The sequence below is a fragment of the Thalassophryne amazonica genome, chromosome 13, assembly GCF_902500255.1.
Source record: "Thalassophryne amazonica chromosome 13, fThaAma1.1, whole genome shotgun sequence".
NCBI lineage: Eukaryota > Metazoa > Chordata > Actinopteri > Batrachoidiformes > Batrachoididae > Thalassophryne > Thalassophryne amazonica.
In genome coordinates, this window is record NC_047115.1 from 79,087,249 (window position 1) to 79,108,647 (window position 21,399).

General features: G+C 39.6%; 1 protein-coding gene across 1 annotated transcript in view; it reads right to left on the bottom strand.

The window, feature by feature from the left end:
- The window catches only part of LOC117522986 (kinase non-catalytic C-lobe domain-containing protein 1), a gene marked incomplete at its 5' end in the record, with an annotated part of 118,104 nt that extends 115,791 nt beyond the window's left edge, over positions 1-2,313 (bottom strand). Inside the window, one exon of the mRNA XM_034184404.1 lies at positions 2,253-2,313. Coding sequence (XP_034040295.1) covers positions 2,253-2,313 — 61 coding nt within the window. The remainder of the gene's footprint in view (positions 1-2,252) is intronic.
- Between the last annotated feature and the right edge of the window lie 19,086 nt (positions 2,314-21,399).

Below are 21,399 nucleotides of genomic sequence, written 5' to 3' on the forward strand. Positions count from 1 at the left end.
AAATTTTATGGTCAACAGTATCAAAAGCAGCACTGATTCAGCAAGCAATTCATTCACATTTCTTGGTTTTGCTTCAGAAACAGCTTTTTTGATGTCACCCCACAAGTTCTCAATTGGATTTAGGTCCCGGGATTGGGCAGGCCACTCCAAAACATTAATTTTGTTGGTTTGGAATCAAGATTTTGCTCGTTTACTAGTGTGCTTGGGGTAATTGTCTTGTTGAAACACCCATTTCAAGGGCATGTCCTCTTCAGCATAAGGCAACATGACCTCTTGACATATCCAAACTGATCCATGATACCTGGTATGCGATACATAGGCCCAACACCATAGTAGGAGAAACATGCCCATATCATGATGCTTGCACCACCATGCTTCACTGTCTTTACTGTGAACTGTGGCTTGAATTCAGAGTTTTGGGGTCATCTCACAAACTGTCTGTGGCCCTTGGACCCAAAAAGAACAATTTTACTCTCATCAGTCCACAAAATATTCCTCCATTTGTCTTTAGACCAGTTGATATGTTCTTTGGCAAATTGTAACCTCTTCTACACATGTCTTTTAATTAACAGAGGGACTTTGTGGGGGATTCGTGCAAATAAATTAGCTTCACACAGGCATCTTCTAACTGTCTTAGCACTTACAGGTAACTCCAAACTGTCTTTGATCATCCTTATTCTTCTATCCTTTTTGATGGTTGTTTTCCATTTTCTTTCACGAGTCTCTGTTTTGTTTTGTCCATTTTAAAGCATTGGAGATCATTGTAGATGAACAGCCTATAATTTTTTATAAGTTTTCCCCTCTCCAATCAACTATTTAATCAAACTACGCTGTTCTTCTGAACAATGTCTTGAACGCCCCATTTTCCTCAGGCTTTCAAAGAGAAAAGCATGTTTCAACAGGTGCTGGCTTCATCCTTAAATAGGGGACACCTGATTCACACCTCTTTGTTCCACAAAATTGACAAACTCACTGACTGAATGCAACACTACTATTATTGTGAACACCCCCTTTTCTACTTTTTTTTTAACTAATAGACAAATTTCATAGCCTTAAGAGTGTGCATATCATGAATGTTTGGTCTTGTTGGATTTGTGAGACTCTACTGAATCTACTGGTACCTTGTTTCCCATGTAACAATAAGAAATATACTCAAAACCTGGATTAATCTTTTTAGTCACATAGCACTGCTATTATTCTGAACACTACTATACGTGTAGTTGTAATCCTTACAATTGTCTTGTATTTTATATCTGATTACAGATACTTTTCCAAAAAGCAAAAATTTCCCTCTTAAATCTCAAAAATGTCTTCTGTTGAAGTTGCAGAAGAGGATGCTTCTGCTCAGAGAAGGGTAGGTCCTGATTACTGCATATTCCACCAGCTTGTCCACTTTTACCTGCTCTTACACAAGATTACCCCTGATTTGCACTTAAATCCAATTATTCACTTTTTTGATCACAATTCATCCCATTATCCAACCCGGTCCCACGCCATGTCGTGATTCAGCAGCACGAAATTTACATTAATCTATTGGTTCATGATATTGTCATGAAAAGGGCCACATTTTCATCACGGCAGCACAAATTCATTGTAATTCATTCTGTGATGGGTGCACGAAATTAAAAGTGAAGCAGGGTGGTCGGGGCGGTTATGGTTAGGGTTAGGTTATGGTTCAGGTTAGGGTTGGGGGAAGGAGTAGGGTTAGTAATAGTGTGTTAAAAAATACCCGTCACGAAAATTTGACTCATTTTGTGACAGGAGCATGAAAAAAAACAAAACAAACAAACAAACAAAAAAAAAACATGAGACTGGGCTGCATCATTACACATTTTTTAAACATGTTTAAAACTTTCATTTTTGCAGCATACTACAACCTCCTACCACAAATTGCACCCAATTTCAAGCCATCATTGTGTGTCCATCTGCCACCCCCACCTCCCAAATCATAAACAATGCTGTATCGAAAATCAGTAATGGGAGACAGGCTTAAGGCTTTCTTTGTGTGAAAACTGGCTTGTGTGTAAAATGCTATTTTCATCAGTAGGCTCCATGCATACATACGAGGGTAGGCTGAAAAGTTCTAAGGCTCCCCATGAAGAGTTAATGCATTAACTGCATTATAGTGATCTTAGAACTTTTCAGCCTACCCTCGTACTTCTTGCTATTATAGTCATATAAAAGCTCTTTTTTTAATGCAAGACACAAATTGCAGTGAGGCTAATGGCAAATTTTCCAGTGCTGTCCTCACTCATCTTCAAGCAGCGGAGGCAGATGTTCCAGTTCAAGGTATTCATCTCTTCCTCGGCTACTGCATTACTCCCTGATGTCTCCATTGCACCAGCTTTAATAACCTGAAGCTGAAAAGCCAGTCTGGCTGTGGGTATCACAGATGTGATGAGCTCCCTGGGTACATTAGGGTACTTATGGCAGCCCAGCAGTCAGACGTGTCCAAGTAGATGCAGAAAGCACAGCAATGCGCATGAATGGAGCTACAGCTGAGGAGGAGGTGCAGAGGCTCGCATGCAGCTCGTACTACACCTACACAGAAAGAGGAGACACTGAAGGAGATCACAGCTTTTTGTGTCAGTGCTGGCAGCATGGACAGCCTACAGCCCACAGTGTACTCAACACCTCCACTCACTGACTGTGACGCATATGCATTTCACTTCATTTTTATCAACCACATTATATGGACAGCTTTTAATTTCATCATGACACCATTTCTCGGCTCTTGCTTGCCTCTACTGGTGGTTGGCTCTCACTGCGGTATTGTATCACTTCCTGTTCCGGAGCACAGCGGTGTTTTGCTGTATCTGTTAGCTGTTTAATCTGCGAAGTTAGATTGATGTAGTTACCTAGATAACGATTTGTTCACAGTGTAATCTTCACGTGCCTTAACTAAAGCACTCCCTCTGCTGAATCACCTCTAAATTATTTACACATTATTCACTTTGTGTGTTTTTTAGGAATCCGCTAGCTTAGCGCAGCTACTAGCTCTTAGCCTGGTTTAGCATGGCGGCTTCTCCTGTCTCTCCCGCACTTTTCTGCTCTGGGTGTGAAATGTTTTAGTTATTCCTTCGGCCTCCTTTAGCAGTAATGGTACTTGTAATAAGTGTAGCTTATTCGTAGCTTTGGAGGCCAGGCTGGGGGAATTGGAGACTCGGCTCCGCACCGTGGAAAATTCTACAGCTAGCCAGGCCCCTGTAGTCGGTGCGGACAAGGTAGCTTAGCCGCCGTTAGTTTCCCTCTGGCAGATCCCAAGCAGCCGGGAAAGCAGGCCGACTGGGTGACTGTGAGGAGGAAGCGTAGTTCTAAACAGAAGCCCCGTGTACACCGCCAACCCGTTCACATTTCTAACCGTTTTTCCCCACTCTTGCAACACACCTGCCGAGGCATCAAACTCTGGTTATTGGCGACACTGTTTTGAGAAATGTGAAGTTAGCGACACCAGCAACCATAGTCAGTTGTCTTCCGAGGGCCAGAGCAGGCAAAATTGAAGGAAATTGAAACTGCTGGCTAAGGCTAAGCGTAAATTTGGTAAGATTGTAATTCACGTCGGCAGTAATGACACCCGGTTACGCCAATCGGAGGTCCTAAAATTAACATTGAATCGGTGTGTAACTTTGCAAAACAAGTCGGATCTGTAGTTTCTCCGGGCCCCTCCCCAATCGGACTCGGGAGTGACATGTTTAGCCGCATTTTCTCCTTGAATTGCTGGGCGTCTGAGTGGTGTCCAAAAAATGAGGTTGCTTCATAGATAATTGGCAAAGCTTCTGGGGAAAACCTGGTCTTGTTAGGAGAGACGGCATCCATCCCACTTTGGATGTAGCAGCTCTCATTTCTAGAAATCTGGCCAATTTTATTAAATCCTCCAAACCGTGACTATCCAGGTTTGGGACCAGGAAACAGAGTTGTAGTCTTACACACCTCGCTGCAGCTTCTCTCCCCCTGCCATCCCCTCATTACCCCATCCCTGTAGAGACGGTGCCTGCTCCCAGACCACCAATAACCAGCAAAAATCTATTTAAGCATAAAAATTCCAGAAGAAAAAAATAATATAGCACCTTCAACTGCACCACAGACTAAAACAGTTAAATGTGGTCTATTAAACATAGGTCTCTCTCTTCTAAGTCCCTGTTAGTAAATGATATAATAATTGATCAACATATTGATTTATTCTGCCTTACAGAAACCTGGTTACAGCAGGATGAATATGTTAGTTTAAATGAGTCAACACGCCCGAGTCACACTAACTGGCAGAATGCTCGTAGCACGGGCCGAGGCAGAGGATTGGCATTAGCATAATTCATTTGAAAGCTTGACTCTTAGGTCTTGTCCATCCAAATTGGGAAGTCCCAAAAAACAGTTTTATTTGTTATTATCTATCGTCCACCTGGTCGTTACTGTGAGTTTGTCTGTGATTTTTCAGACCTTTTGTCTGACTTAGTGCTTAGCTCAGATAAGATAATTATAGTGGGTGATTTTAACATCCACACAGATGCTGAGAATGACAGCCTCAACACTGCATTTAATCTATTATTAGACTCAATTGGCTTTGTTCAAAATGTAAATGAGTCCACCCACCACTTTAATCATATCTTAGATCTTGTTCTGACTTATGGTATGGAAATTGAAGACTTAACAGTATTCCCTGAAAACTCCCTTCTGTCTGAACATTTCTTAATAACATTTACATTTACTCTGATGGACTACCCAGCAGTGGGGAATAAGTTTCATTACACTAGAAGTCTTTCAGAAAGCACTGTAACTAGGTTTAAGGATATGATTCCTTCTTTATGTTCTCTAATGCCATATACCAACACAGTGCAGAGTAGCTACCTACACTCTGTAAGTGAGATAGAGTATCTCGTCAATAGTTTACATCCTCATTGAAGACAACTTTGGATGCTGTAGCTCCTCTGAAAAAGAGAGCTTTAAATCAGAAGTGCCTGGACTCCGTGGTATAACTCACAAACTTGCAGCTTAAAGCAGAAACCCGTAAGTTGGAGAGGAAATGGCGTCTCACTAATTTACAAGATCTTCACTTAGCCTGGAAAAAAGAGTCTGTGCCTACTAAAAAAGCCCCCCATAAAGCTAGGACATCTACTACTAATCACTATTCGAAGAAAATAAGAACAACCCCAGTTTCTTTTCAACACTGTAGCCAGGCTGACAAAGAGTCAGAGCTCTATTGAGCCGAGTATTCCTTTAACTTTAACTAGTAATGACTTCATGACTTTCTTTGCTAATAAAATTTTAACTATTAGAGGAAAAATACTCATAACCATCCCAAAGACGTATCGTTATCTTTGGCTGCTTTCAGTGATGCCGGTAATCGGTAGACTCTTTCTCTCAGATTGTTCGGTTCTGAGTTATTTTCATTAGTTACTTCATCCAAACCATCAACATGTTTATTAGACCCCATTCCTACCAGGCTGCTCAAGGAAGCCCTACCATTATTTAATGCTTCGATCTAAAATATGATCAATCTATCTTTATTAGTTGGCTATATACCACAGGCTTTTAAGGTGGCAGTAATTAAACAATTACTTAAAAAGCCATCACTTGACCCAGCTATCTTAGCTAATTATAGGCCAATCTCCAACCTTCCTTTTCTCTCAAAACTTCTTGAATGGGTAGTTGTAAAACAGCTAACTGATCATCTGCAGAGGAATGGTCTATTTGAAGAGTTCAGTCAGGTTTTAGAATTCATCATAGTACAGAAACAGCATTAGTGAAGGTTACAAATGATCTTCTTATGGCCTCAGACAGTGGACTCATCTCTGTGCTTGTTCTGTTAGACCTCAGTGCTGCTTTTGATACTGTTGTCCATAAAATTTTATTACAGAGATTAGAGCATGCCAGAATTTAAAATTCTTCTTCTTACTTATAAGGTTTTGAATAATCGGGTCCCATTTTATCTTAGGGACCTCATAGTACCATATCACCCCAATAGAGCGCTTCGCTCTCAGACTGCAGGCATACTTGTAGTTCCTAGGGTTTGTAAGAGTAGAATGGGAGGCAGAGCCTTCAGCTTTCAGGCTCCTCTCCTGTGGAACTAGCTCCCAATTCAGATCAGGGAGACAGACACCCTCTCTTAGGCTTAAAACTTTCCTTTTTGCTAAAGCTTATAGTTAGGGCTGTATCAGGTGACCCTGAACCATCCCTTAGTTATGCTGCTATAGACTTAGACTGCTGGGGGGTTCCCATGATGCACTGAGTGTTTCTTTCTCTTTTTGCTCTGTATGCACCACTCTGCATTTAATCATTAGTGATTGATCTCTGCTCCCCTCCACAGCATGTCTTTTTCCTGGTTCTCTCCCTCAGCCCAACCAGTCCCAGCAGAGAACTGCCCCTCCCTGAGTCTGGTTCTGCTGGAGGTTTCTTCCTGTTAAAAGGGAGTTTTTCCTTCCCACTGTCGCCAAGTGCTTGCTCACAGGGGGTCGTTTTGACCGTTGGGGTTTTTACGTAATTATTGTATGGCCTTGCCTACAATATAAAGTGCCCTTGGGCAACTGTTTGCTGTGATTTGGCGCTATATAAATAAAATTGATTGAAATTGATTGATTGATTTCTATAGATTCTCAAATGCACAGTTATGAGGAATCTATAATACAATAGCCAAGTAGACTCTGTGTACGTATGCCTACGTGTGTTTGGATTCAATCATAGAGAAACTGAAGAGAGCTGACAGTTGCCATATATGAATACTTATATATTTTGGGTCAAGTATGAGTGCTGTGAAAATGCAAAGTTGATAAGACTAATATTTTATGAGAAATCTGGGATATTAGCTGACAACAGTGAAACAATGGACGTTATGCTGCAATGCACCATGGGAGTTTGGGGTGTTGAGATTTTAAATGTCATTGTGGTTTCATGCTTTTTTTTAACAGTATTGTGTTATTGATTTATTGTGTTTTGCAGTTCAATTGGTTTAGTCAGTTTAGTTAAGTGTTATATTGCCGTTACCATGAGTGAGAAGTGTCGTGCATTTGATATCTTCCACCACTGTCTCTGTTTGTGGGAGTGTACAATGGATCACCTGCGTGGGGCAGAATGCAGAAAAGACAAAAAAAAAAAAAAAAAAAAAAGTTCTGGCTTGGTTTTGCTCTTCTGTGCAAAAACACGATGACAATATATTAAATCGGGTTTATCGTCTGTGTACATGTATGCATGCGTATCAATCAATCAATCAATTTTTTTTATATAGCGCCAAATCACAACAAACAGTTGCCCCAAGGCGCTTTATATTGTAAGGCAAGGCCATACAATAATTATGTAAAACCCCAATGTGTCAAAACGACCCCCTGTGAGCAAGCACTTGGCTACAGTGGAAGGAAAAAACTCCAGCAGAACCACGCTCAGGGAGGGGCAAGTCTTCTGCTGGGACTGGTTGGGGCTGAGGGAGAGAACCAGGAAAAAGACATGCTGTGGAGGGGAGCAGAGATCGATCACTAATGATTAAATGCAGAGTGTGCATACAGAGCAAAAAGAAGAAAGAAACAGTGCATCATGGGAACCCCCCAGCAGTCTACGTCTATAGCAGCATAACTAAGGGATGGTTCAGGGTCACCTGATCCAGCCCTAACTATAAGCTTTAGCAAAAAGGAAAGTTTTAAGCCTAATCTTAAAAGTAGAGAGGGTGTCTGTCTCCCTGATCTGAATTGGGAGCTGGTTCCACAGGAGAGGAGCCTGAAAGCTGAAGGCTCTGCCTCCCATTCTACTCATTACAAACCCTAGGAACTACAAGTAGCCTGCAGTCTGAGAGCGAAGCGCTCTATTGGGGTGATATGGTACTATGAGGTCCCTAAGATAAGATGGGACCTGATTATTCAAAACCTTATAAGTAAGAAGAAGAATTTTAAATTCTATTCTAGAATTAACAGGAAGCCAATGAAGAGAGGCCAATATGGGGTGAGATATGCTCTCTCCTTCTAGTCCCCGTCAGTACTCTAGCTGCAGCATTTTGAATTAACTGAAGGCTTTTTAGGGAACTTTTAGGACAACCTGATAATAATGAATTACAATAGTCCAGCCTAGAGGAAATAAATGCATGAATTAGTTTTTCAGCATCACTCTGAGACAAGACCTTTCTGATTTTAGAGATATTGCGTAAATGCAAAAAAGCAAGTCCTACATATTTGTTTAGTATGCGCTTTGAATGACATATCCTGATCAAAAATGACTCCAAGATTTCTCACAGTATTAGTAGAGCTCAGGGTAATGCCATCCAGAGTAAGGGATCTGGTTAGACACCATATTTCTAAGATTTGTGGGGTCAAGTACAATACTTCAGTTTTATCTGAGTTTAAAAGCAGAAATTAGAGGTCATCCATGTCTTTATGTCTGTAAGACAATCCTGCAGTTTAGCTAATTGGTGTGTGTCCTCTGGCTTCATGGATAGATAAAGCTGGGTATCATCTGCGTAAACAATGAAAATTTAAGCAATACCGTCTAATAATACTGCCTAAGGGAAGCATGTATAAAGTCATGTAAATTGGTCCTAGCACAGAACCTTGTGGAACTCCATAATTAACTTTAGTCTGTGAAGAAGATTCCCCATTTACATGAACAAATTGTAATCTATTAGACAAATATGATTCAAACCACCGCAGCGCAGTGCCTTTAATACCTATGGCATGCTCTAATCTCTGTAATAAAATTTTATGGTCAACAGTATCAAAAGCAGCACTGAGGTCTAACAGAACAAGCACAGAGATGAGTCCACTGTCCGAGGCCATAAGAAGATCATTTGTAACCTTCACTAATGCTGTTTCTGTACTATGATGAATTCTAAAACCTGACTGAAACTCTTCAAATAGACCATTCCTCTGCAGATGATCAGTTAGCTGTTTTACAACTACCCTTGCAAGAATTTTGAGAGAAAAGGAAGGTTGGAGATTGGCCTATAATTAGCTAAGATAGCTGGGTCAAGTGATGGCTTTTTAAGTAATGGTTTAATTACTGCCACCTTAAAAGCCTGTGGTACATAGCCAACTAACAAAGATAGATTGATCATATTTAAGATCGAAGCATTAAATAAATGGTAGGGCCTGGTAGGAATGGGGTCTAATAAACATGTTGATGGTTTGGATGAAGTAACTAATGAAAATAACTCAGACAGAACAATCGGAGAGAAAGAGTCTAACCAAATACCGGCATCACTGAAAGCAGCCAAAGATAACGATACGTATTTGGGATGGTTATGAGTAATTTTTTCTCTAATAGTTAAAATTTTGTTAGCAAAGAAAGTCATGAAGTCATTACTAGTTAAAGTTAATGGAATACTCAGCTCAATAGAGCTCTGACTCTTTGTCAGCCTGGCTACAGTGCTGAAAAGAAACCTGGGGTTGTTCTTATTTTCTTCAATTAGTGATGAGTAGAAAGATGTCCTAGCTTTTTTATAGAGCAACAGACTCTTTTTCCAGGCTAAGTGAAGATCTTCTAAATTAGTGAGACGCCATTTCCTCTCCAACTTACGGGTTATCTGCTTTAAGCTACGAGTTTGTGAGTTATACCACGGAAGTCAGGCACTTCTGATTTAAAGCTCTCTTTTTTAGAAGAGCTACAGCATCCAAAGTTGTCTTCAATGAGGATGTAAAACTATTGACGAGATACTCTATCTCACTTACAGAGTTTAGGTAGCTACTCTGCACTGTGTTGGTATATGGCATTAGAGAACATAAAGAAGGAATCATATCCTTAACCTAGTTACAGTGCTTTCTGAAAGACTTCTAGTGTAATGAAACTATTTCCCCACTGCTGGGTAGTCCATCAGAGTAAATGTAAATGTTATTAAGAAATGATCAGACAGAAGGGAGTTTCAGGGAATACTGTTAAGTCTTCTATTTCCATACCATAAGTCAGAACAAGATATAAGATATGATTAAAGTGGTGGGTGGACTCATTTACTTTTTGAGCAAAGCCAATAGAGTTTAATAATAGATTAAATGCAGTGTTGAGGCTGTCATTCTCAGCATCTGTGTGGATGTTAAAATCGCCCACTATAATTATCTTATCTGAGCTAAGCACTAAGTCAGACAAAAGGTCTGAAAATTCACAGAGAAACTCACAGTAACGACCAGGTGGACGATAGATAATAACAAATAAAACTGGTTTTTGGGGACTTCCAATTTGGATGGACAAGACTAAGAGTCAAGCTTTCAAATGATTAAAGCTCTGTCTGGGTTTTTGATTAATTAATAAGCTGGAATGGAAGATTGCTGCTAATCCTCCGCCCCGGCCCATGCTACGAGCATTCTGACAGTTAGTGTGACTCGGGGGTGTTGACTCATTTAAACTAACATATTCATCCTGCTGTAACCAGGTTTCTGTAAGGCGAATAAATCAATATGTTGATCAATTATTATATCATTTACCAACAGGGACTTAGAAGAGAGAGACCTAATGTTTAATAGACCACATTTAACTGTTTTAGTCTGTGGTGCAGTTGAAGGTGCTATATTATTTTTCTTTTTGAATTTTTATGCTTAAATAGATTTTTGCTGGTTATTGGGTAGTCTGGGAGCAGGCACCGTCTCTACGGGGATGGGGTAATGAGGGGATGGCAGGGGGAGAGAAGCTGCAGAGAGGTGTGTAAGACTACAACTCTCCTTCCTGGTCCCAACCCTGGATAGTCACGGTTTGGAGGATTTAAGAAAATTGGCCAGATTTCTAGAAATGAGAGCTGCTCCATCCAAGTGGGATGGATGCCATCTCTCCTAACAAGACCAGGTTTTCCCCAGAAGCTTTGCCAATTATCTATGAAGCCCACCTCATTTTTTGGACACCACTCAGACAGCCAGCAATTCAAGGAGAACATGCGGCTAAACATTTCACTCCCGGTCTGATAGGGGAGGGGCCAGAGAAAACTACAGAGTCCGACATTGTTTTTTGCAAAGTTACACACCGATTTAATGTTAATTTTAGTGACCTCGATTGGCGTAACCGGGTGGTCATACTGCCGACGTGAATTACAATCTTACCAAATTTACCGCTTAGCCTTAGCCAGCAGTTTCAAATTTCCTTCAATGTCGCCTGCTCTGGCCCCCGGAAGACAATTGACTATGGTTGCTGGTGTCGCTAACCTTCACATTTCGCAAAACAGGAGTCGCCATAACCAGACTTTGATTCTCGGCGGGTGTTGTCGTCGAGTGGGGGGGAAAAACGGTTAGAGATGTGAACGGGTTGGCGGTGTACACGGGGCTTCTGTTTAGAACTACGCTTCCTCCTCACAGTCACCCAGTCGGCCTGCCTTTCCCGGCTGCTTGGGATCTGCCAGAGGGAAACTAACGGCGGCTAAGCACCTTGGTCCGCACCGACTACAGGGGCCTGGCTAGCTGTAGAATTTTCCACGGTGCGGGAGCCGAGTTCTCCAATTCGCCCAGCCTGGCCTCCAAAGCTACGAATAAGCTACACTTATTACAAGTACCGTTACTGCTAAAGGAGGCCGAGGAATAACTAAACATTTCACACCCAGAGCAGAAAAGTGCGGGAGAGACAGGAGAAGCGCCATGCTAAATCGCCTAAGAGCTAGTAGCTACGCTAAGCTAGCGGGATTCCTAAAACACACAAAGTGAATAATGTGTAATAATTTAGAGGTGATTCAGCAGAGGGAGTGCTTTAGTTAGGCACGTAAAGATTACACTGGGAAACAAATCGTAATCTAGATAACTAGATCAATCTAACTGCGCAGATTAACAGCTAACAGATACAGAAAAACACTGCTGTGCTCCAGAACAGGAAGTGATACAATACCGCAGTGAGAGCCAACCACCAGTAGTAGGCAAGCGTATGTGTCTATAACTTTGATCACAGACACATTGGGGTGAGCTGACATTTGCTCTTTGCTATGCTTATGAATTTTGGGTCAAAGATAAACGCCACCAAAACAGAACATTGATAGGACTAATATTTTTGGAGAAAGTACAGATATTAGCTAATAACATTGAACAATATACATTGATTCTGGATATTCCGGACTCACCCACCATTCCAGCAGGGGGCGGTGAATCATCTTCATATTAAAAGCATGAGTGTGTACGTGATTTTATTTAGTATGTTCACTGTAAGTACATAATATAATTATAAATATGTTAAAAATTCAATGATGACAATAAACTGAAAACACATTTCCATTATGGTCCATTTAAAAATCAAATGTCAAAATAAAAGTAGTAGTAGTAATAATAATAATAATAATAATAATAATAATAATAATAATTAAATGATAAAAGAACCTAAGCAATTTATAAATACATTAAGACAGCAAATTAACATTAAAAATACATCAATAACAGGAAATAAAAGGGTTGAGTTCTCCCTAAAAGGTGCTGACGTCTAAGGTTCTAAAAACATTTTGGACTCACACACCATTCCAACTCATTCTAGAAACTTTGCACAATTTATTGCCACGCTTGAAAAATGTTAGCTACCTATTTTACAAACATTACCCAATCTAGAGCCCATGGATCCCCTCAGGCAATGCACTAGTAGGTATTTATTTCTTTATTTAATTCTAAAGTTAATGTCAAAATTAGATTGGCACATTAACGTACATACATCAGTCACTATCCAAAATGCACAATTGTAACAAATGGTGTTGCCAGACATCCCACATTTTGTGAAAATGAGTTCAGAAGAACAGAATTTTGAATGGCCAAACACAAGCAAACTCATGCAATTCATTACTGAATTCACTGTCTGAACCAGCTATGTGTAGTTCATGGGGGTGCTGGAGCCTATCCCAGTGGCCACTGAGTGAGAGATAGAGTACACCCTGAACAGGGAGCCCATCCATCACAGGGCTACATACAGACAGACAAGCACATTCACACCTCAATTTAAAGTGTCTAATTCACCTAACCTGCATATCTACAGGAGTGAAGGAAACCAGAACACCCGAAGGGAACCCATGCAAACACAGGAAGACCTTGCATGCTCCAAATAGGAAGGACCGGGACCTTCTCACTGTGAGTCAACAGTGCAAACCACTTAGCCATCAAACTGCTCAATTGTATAATTGGATTTACTTAATTATTCATGCACAGCAAACCCAAACAGCATGTCAGTGTCAGGTCAGAGAACATGCACTGATGTAGCATGTTATTGTATCCACCATTCGCTCTTGGGTGACAACCATTTGTATCATCCCCAGAGAAATGTGCCACATTGCCAAAATGTCTATGCTGACATTCCCTCACAATGAAAACAGATACTCCTCTTCTTTGTCTCCCTATGTAATGATTCATCTGACACAAAGATATTCCAGCTGTAACCAAGGATCCTCCATAGAGACAGGAAAGCACCAGGGGTCATGTCTTTGGAGGGCAGCAACTTGTGTCGTGCTGACAGATCATTCACTGCACAGTACCATAATTTAGGCACCTTACATAAAACAATTCAACATTAAATTTAAATAAATAATTTAAAATGACTAAAAAACTCAAATGCATGAATAAAAACAGAAGTAAAAGAATAAAACAGATAAAAAAAACTATTCATAAGAAAGAGAATAAAAATAGGTTTTCGGTCTTGACTTAAAAATGTCCACGGACTCCGACTGCCTCACAGTCGGAGTCCGTGGACATTTTTAAAGTTGAGGCTGCTCATACTGGTTGGTATGTGGAACATCTCTTCCCTGAGCAACGATGATTCCAAATAGCCATTGAACTCATCCATTTTATTACATTCTTGCAAAAAAAAAAAAGAAATCTGATAAAACTGTTTATCGGAGAATTCTGAAATTGTTGCTTATATTGTAAGGCTTTGGAAAAGCTCACCTGTTCCTAAACTTTAGAAAAGCATAGGTATGTACGCTGTAAAATGCAGTAAGAAAATATATGAGAGTCCATGGGCTTTGATTTTATCATATCTTGTCAATAATTCATTACATGATCACTGACTTGGCTAAAGGAATCAGTATAATTGTGATAAACACAAATATAGCCAATAAAACTTTTAAAATATAAAATGGTGATAAATGGCCACACTGTCATTTTAGTTGCAAAAATAGCTCAGTTGCTTGAGGGTTAAACAGCCAAATAATGAGGACTAACACTTTTATGTCTGGTGAACTCTGATGCAACACATACAGCATATCAAAACAGCCTCTTTGTATTGCCCATGTATAATATCTGATTGGTATGTCTACCACCTGCTGGTTGCTTAGTGGAAGCTAGATTGATGATGGATTAGTTGCAGCTGTCTTCATCAGTCAATGAGACAGGCAGACTGTTTTTGCACAGAAAAGTACTCAAGAGTACATTTTGGATAATTTCCCACTGGTTACATCCTAAAAACTCAAGATGGTCATATTCGGGTCTACTCTATTCTACTCTTCTATTTTACTGTTCTTTTTTAGATATTTAGATATACCTTAGTATGGCTCAGAATATGCTAAACTGTTATGAAAGTGTAACACAAAGGTCAATTTTTCAAGTTACATGTTTTTATTGCAAACTAGTTTGAAATTGTAGTACACATATATTTCTTTCATAAACCACAAAGCTCAAGATAAGTCATTAACTATTAACTTTAAAAATGTCACTTTTCCATTATGGAACAGTGAAATTAATAAGAGTATGGACCCTTGCGCATGTTATTTTTGACGGACAATTCTCAGGTTGTTTTCAACTTGTTATAATTTCTTAATACGCGTATCTTTTATACAAATTGACAATGTAAATCGGAGAATACATATTTCAAAGTAGAATGCCCATCTAAGTGTAAATGTTAGCTATAGTTTATGCGACTTTTAACCATCTATATCTCCCACTTGGTTTTGACAGATGGCATAACATCCGCAAGGGTCATTTTTAATAAAAATTTTTGTACTTAAAATTGACTGAAGGGCCTTTTATTTACTTTTAATTTTTAATTTCATGGGTTTTCTATTGACTAACACACAATGCAATTGATTTGAGGTTGGTTTGAAAAAAATATGACCTGGTTGAAAAAGTGAGGTCCAATCGTGTTATAATATGTGATGAAAAAAAGTGGATTTTCCAAAGTTCTTTTCAATTTTTCTTTATTTTATGAGCAATGAAATACACTCAAATTATGCATACTACAAGTATATATACATTAGTTACATTATTGTTAACAATAACAAACATTTCTATTCAACAATCCATATTTAATAACACATTCATGAAGTACCTCAGGTGTAATATGACATTTTAGCATAATGTGAGCCGTATACACTAGTAGAGTTCTACCCTAGAATTGGAATGTATTATAGAAGACACGCCTTACTGAATTCTCATGCCACCACACAAGCAAGCAGAAAGGATTTTCTATTAATTTAACTGTGAAAGAAAAACAAGAGCAAGAGGCAGTTGTCAAAAAAACAAATGCACGAGTGAAGGAAGCCACAGAAACAGACAATATGGAAAGGAGCCAGTGTTGTCTGTGCCACACAGGCGTTGACCACACTGGGCTTCCTGGAAACAGGGGGATTCCAGCATGAGCTGGCCGAGCAGTCAGGAGTGTGCCTGTCAACCTTACGCCGAGCCATGCCAGCTGTGTGGAATGCAATCATCCAAATGTTATCCATGTACATCACATTCCAACATTAAATTGCATTTTACAGTGACAGCCAGTTTCTTTAACGTAATAGGGTAGTCCAGTCTCGTTTGAACCCCTGTGTGATATCGCAGAATTTGACCACTATTGTGGACAACCTCCCGTTGCGCAATACTAACACAGCATAACTTCACATGGGATAATGGTAGACTGTTTTGGTTTTGGCTGAAATCACAGAAGCAGTTGTGAAAAGTGCAGGTTTTTTTTTTTTCGGTTCCCAGTGAGAAGGGAAGACTAGGCAAATGGGAGCGGTCATATCAGTAAATCTTAGCCTACACAGCTAGCCAGAGTAGCTGTGTTCTCTCGCCTGCACAACCACCTGGACATGTTTGAGCTCTGAGTCATAAACAAACTGCAACACGTCTGCTTTCCACTGTATCGTCACTTTTTCTTTGCATTTTCACTTTGCTTACTGTGCAATTTACCCAAAACCTCTGAGAGGGCTGTCCGTGGATGTAGGATTATTGTGTCATATTTTAAACCCTTTAGCGCCCGCCTTCAAACAAGACTGCGCTGCCCTATTGGTGCTATTGCCTGTTCACGTATTGCTATGAAGGTGCCATCATATGATGAATTTGTTTTTCAGTGTTCAAATCATATGTGTTCACAGTCACATGTTCAAACCTCAAGCAGATCAGACTCAGCGGGGTGATCTAACCAGTGGTCACCCCTCTGAGTCTGGTCTGCTTGAGGTTTCTTCCTCATTATCATCAGAGGGAGTTTTTCCTTACCACTGTCGCCCGTGTGCTTGCTCTAGGGATTGGTAAGGTTAGATCTTACCTTGTGTGAAGCACCTTGGGGCAGATGTGTCATGATTTGGCACAATATAAATGTATTAAATTGCACTGAGTTGAACATGGCACAATGCACAATGGATGGCGGCATGGGCAATTAGATTATTTGTGTACGGGCATGGGCACATTTGGACATGTGCACATTCAAATATGTTTTCTGTTCAGCTGTGGAGCACCACATTTCTTTTAACCTTCTGTGTGTGCACTGCTTTGAGCTCACTGCCGCTACGGCCTCAAACACACACACACACACGTTTGCACTAACATACTTCCCGTTATTCTGTTTTAATGGAGTATGAAATAAACTATTCTTGCGTATGTCCACGTCACTCCAGTCACAGATGACTGGAAGTGATGTGGACAGGTTGACCCGATCTGACAGAGGGGGAATCCCAGCTCCAGGACCTAATTACGTGGATTTGCATATTTAAATATGGTGCAGAAAGGGAGGAGCTTGGTGTGTGTATAGTGCACTCAAGTCCACGTTGATTGGGATGTACAAACAGAACTTGCTTGGATACATGCCTACGCACACTTTGATACATCTGAATGTTTTTGTGCTTATGCCAGTTTCTGGGTTTAGATGTATGCCATGATTCAGTAGGATATCCATGCCAAGTCTCTGTACATTAGGCCCTGGTTCCAGTCTAACTGTATGGTTCTGAGACTTTGATGCTAACCAGTGACCTAAAGACAACGACATGTAATTTTTACAAATTTTGTATTGGAATGACGTTTTGCCAAATGAACAGTATCTTCAGAAGATTCAGAGGAGGAGTATCACTTGCATGTTCAGGCAATGTCAGCCACAGCATTTTGGACATGTACCATATTTTTTTTGGGCATGATGCAGCATGCAGCATGCAGCTGCATCTGCGACAAAGACCCCAGTAGCTGGAGAGAAGGCAAAGGGGATGCCCCATATTTCACTTGGCTGCAGAAAATATGTAGGTAATTACTTTAAGAAGTGGGAATGGACCCGTTGTCAGCCTGGGTGGTTGCCATCCATGACCAATGTAGTTTCATGGTGTTGTAGATGCAGCGACACGCAACAGCATGTTTCCACATTTATGTTGTCTTTACTTAGTCAGGAAGTCCAACTGGATTAAAACAAAAAAAAATATATTTTGTACAAGAGAGACCTGGCCAAGGAAGCTGCCCATCACAACAACATTAAAAACAAAATAATCTTAACAAATACATATTAAAATTCACAATTAAATGGTGGAAGACACTAAATGAATACATTTAACAGCTTCTTTCAAAATTCTAGGGTGAAGCCTGTCAGGGTTTACTTCTTTATTAACATTCACATTCTGAAGTAATAACTGTACATCTGCAGGTGTGAAAAATATTCAAAAGTTCTGGAACAATTTAAACTCCAGCAGGTAGTTTTAAACACACACATTATTGATCACAATGTAGGCTATCTAATGCCGCTCATTGGCAAAAGTCACAATTTTGTAGATTTATGCACTCGCAATACTGTGTTTGATGAAAATGTTCTGCTCTTGCAGTAAATCTGACATAAGAGAGCTTAAAGGACATGTCACACATTTTGTAACGTCCCAGTTAGCAAGACAACATAAAAGTACTCATGACTGTAAGTCTCTCTCCGCACACATGTGCTAATAATTAGTGATCGCTGATGTATTTCATTCCCTCTCACTCTGAGCCTTAGCAGGTGCATTTCTGGAAAACGTCTCACTTTGCAATTCTCAGCATTTTCAGTGCGTGACGCACATTTTAGAATGAGCAGAAACATCGCAATGACTGACAGACACAGGGAAACAACATGCTCTGTCTGAAAACTAAACTTCTAAGTTTCATTCAAAAGTGATGGCTCGGATTTACAGACAGGAGATGACACCTTGAGCCTCGAGCAAAGACTGTTATTTACAGGCTGAGTTTATGGCTCACAGCTGCAAGTGCACTAAACCTTCTCAGGGCTACTGTGACAGCATCAAACTAACAGTTTTCACTTAAAAATGACTTATCATAACATGACATCACACTTATGTCAACTTTGAAATTAATCTGTGCCTCAGTTTTAACGTTAGCAGTTACATTCCATTGAAGCGCACACTGGGGCGCTTCTAATTGCTACATCACCTGTCGGAAACACAAGTACTCACGAGCACTTTGTTTTCGGACATCTCTGTAGCTGTTTGTTGTGAATGCCATATACTTTGAAAACGGTCACGGAAGTGCACAAAGTAATCCAGTGGATCATCGGATGGTCACTAACAGCTTAAATCTAAATTATGATTTCGGTGCAACGTGCTTTAATATTCAACCCTTATAAAATGGCTAAGTGAAAGTCACACAGGCCTGCTGTTCAGTCACATGGTGTCTTCTGTTCCTTTGGACAAAAAAGCAATCTGATAAACATGAATAAGCAGAATTTCCTGAGATGTTTACGGCATCTGCAGGTAAAGCATGCCATGACATGGGCCAATACTGAACCAAGAACACTGAAACGTGAAGCAGCTCTGGTGTGTGTAATTTCACTGTATGATTTGTTTCTTCAGAGCAGACCTGAAGTTGAGCAGAAGGCTCATCTGTTTCTGAGTTTTGTTTAATCACTTGCTTCCCTTGGAGGAGGAAGAAAACAACTTTTGGGGTGACTTCTTCTTCACCATTCTACATATGGTGGTAATCTGACAGACTACCCATTATCTGGCTGTGTACCCATTTTGTACAGTTCTGCTAGAACTGTGGTGGGGTGTTCATTTAAGTTGTGCTATTCCAAAAATTATTCAGTCAGACCAATGTTCAAACTAGTCAAGTCATAAACATATGGATCAACACTTAATTTTATAACGAATAACAGTGGTACAAACAAAAAAGGTGTGCCCAGTGCAAACCCAGCTTACATAACATTTAGCTGTTGTTGTTTGCTTACTGTTCCTCTTGGCTGCACAGCAACAGCACAGGGGAAGAAATGCCCATTTTGTTAGTCAATGTTATTTGACAGATATTTTGCTGATTTGGTAACTAGATTTATTCATATTTGCTCGAAATGAGCATGATTGCGAATTATTATTATTATTTTTTTGTTTTGTTTTTGTTTTATCTCTGGAGCCCGACAATCACCAAAGATATGAGCAAAAGCTCAAAGTAGTGATGTCATCATGATTGCTCATATAACAAAATTTTTAAGTGTGACCCAACTTGGTTTTTGCATGTTCAAAGCAAATGAGCCGAGTTCCAAGATCACGCCTTCTCTCTTCTTTATTTAACACCCCCCACGAAAAAAAAAAAAACAATGGCTTTGCTCAGTGACTATGTACAATTGAGTTCTCAATGAGGTAAGAAATCACAACTGTTTTAACCCAAATGTTGTTGAATGACTTGAAAACTGTATTGTCCAAGGAGCAATAATATTAGTAGTAAATGTTATAAATTTACTACTGACACCTATAAATGTTAACCCCTTAACGCCTGAATTTATATAGCTGTATATAAAAAATGTTTTGTGTGTGTTTTTGCCTTTAAGTAGATGGGAAATAATGTTGAGATTATTAATTTCACTTTTGCACAAAAAATAAATAGTAATTTTGGTATTTTGGTAATGACTTTTATGGTATAATGTTCTAATAATAATAATTGTATGTTGCAAATTTGCGACAACAGGCATACTGGTCAATTTGGTATGTTGCATATTTGAGTCAATATTGTAGCATATATGCGACAATAGGCATTAAGGGGTTAAATTGAACAGGTGCAACAGTGATCCCAAAGTAATCCTTTGCCCATATGGTTATATCAACTATTAATGGATGTCAGTTCTTGGTGAAGTGCTGTCTGAGAGATTAAGATCACAGATGTTGAAAGACTGAATTTCTTTCAAATTCCTTGAATTATTAGTAGTATCAGTTCCCGCAGAGGGAGAATTACTGAGGTATTTTTTTTAACATTAAAAAATCACACATTATTGACAAACTGGAGATGCTCTGCCAACTTTTCTCCTCGAAGACTGAGCCTTTTTGTGGATGTTTTTGTTAAAAAATAAAAAAATAAAAAAAAAAATGACAATGACCTGTTGAAGTAATTTTTAAATCTTATTGCTAGTCCTAAATAACCTGTCCACACCTTACTTTTATGTGTTCCAGGCCTGAAATGCTGGAATGGATGTACATATATTAACAAATTAAATCAAGGTGAATACACAAACATGACATATATTAGGTTCATACTGTCTGCTATGAAATAGAAGTCAAATAAATGTAAAATTCACTTCTTTTTTACAGTGTATTTTACATTCATCAAAGTTAAAATTTCTGATTGGGCCTTGTATACACAGTATATCGGCATTTGTAATTTCACAAGTAATAATTCATGTTATCTTGTTATCTTGGAGTCATTTTTGATCAGGATATGTCATTCAAAGCGCATATTAAACAAATATGTAGGACTGCTTTTTTGCATTTACGCAATATCTCTAAAATCAGAAAGGTCTTGTCTCAGAGTGATGCTGAAAACTAATTCATGCATTTATTTCCTCTAGGCTGGACTATTGTAATTCATTATTATCAGGTTGTCCTAAAAGTTCCCTAAAAAGCCTTCAGTTTAATTCAAAATGCTGCAGCTAGAGTACTGACAGGGACTAGAAGGAGAGAGCATATCTCACCCATATTGGCCTCTCTTCATTGGCTTCCTGTTAATTCTAGAATAGAATTTAAAATTCTTCTTCTTACTTATAAGGTTTTGAATAATCAGGTCCCATCTTATCTTAGGGACCTCGTAGTACCATATCACCCAATAGAGCGCTTCGCTCTCAGACTGCAGGCTTACTTGTAGTTCCTAGGGTTGTAAGAGTAGAATGGGAGGCAGAGCCTTCAGCTTTCAGGCTCCTCTCCTGTGGAACCAGCTCCCAATTCAGATCAGGGAGACAGACACCTTCTACTTTTAAGATTAGGCTTAAAACTTTCCTTTTTGCTAAAGCTTATAGTTAGGGCTGGATCAGGTGACCCTGACCATCCCTTAGTTATGCTGCTATAGACGTAGACTG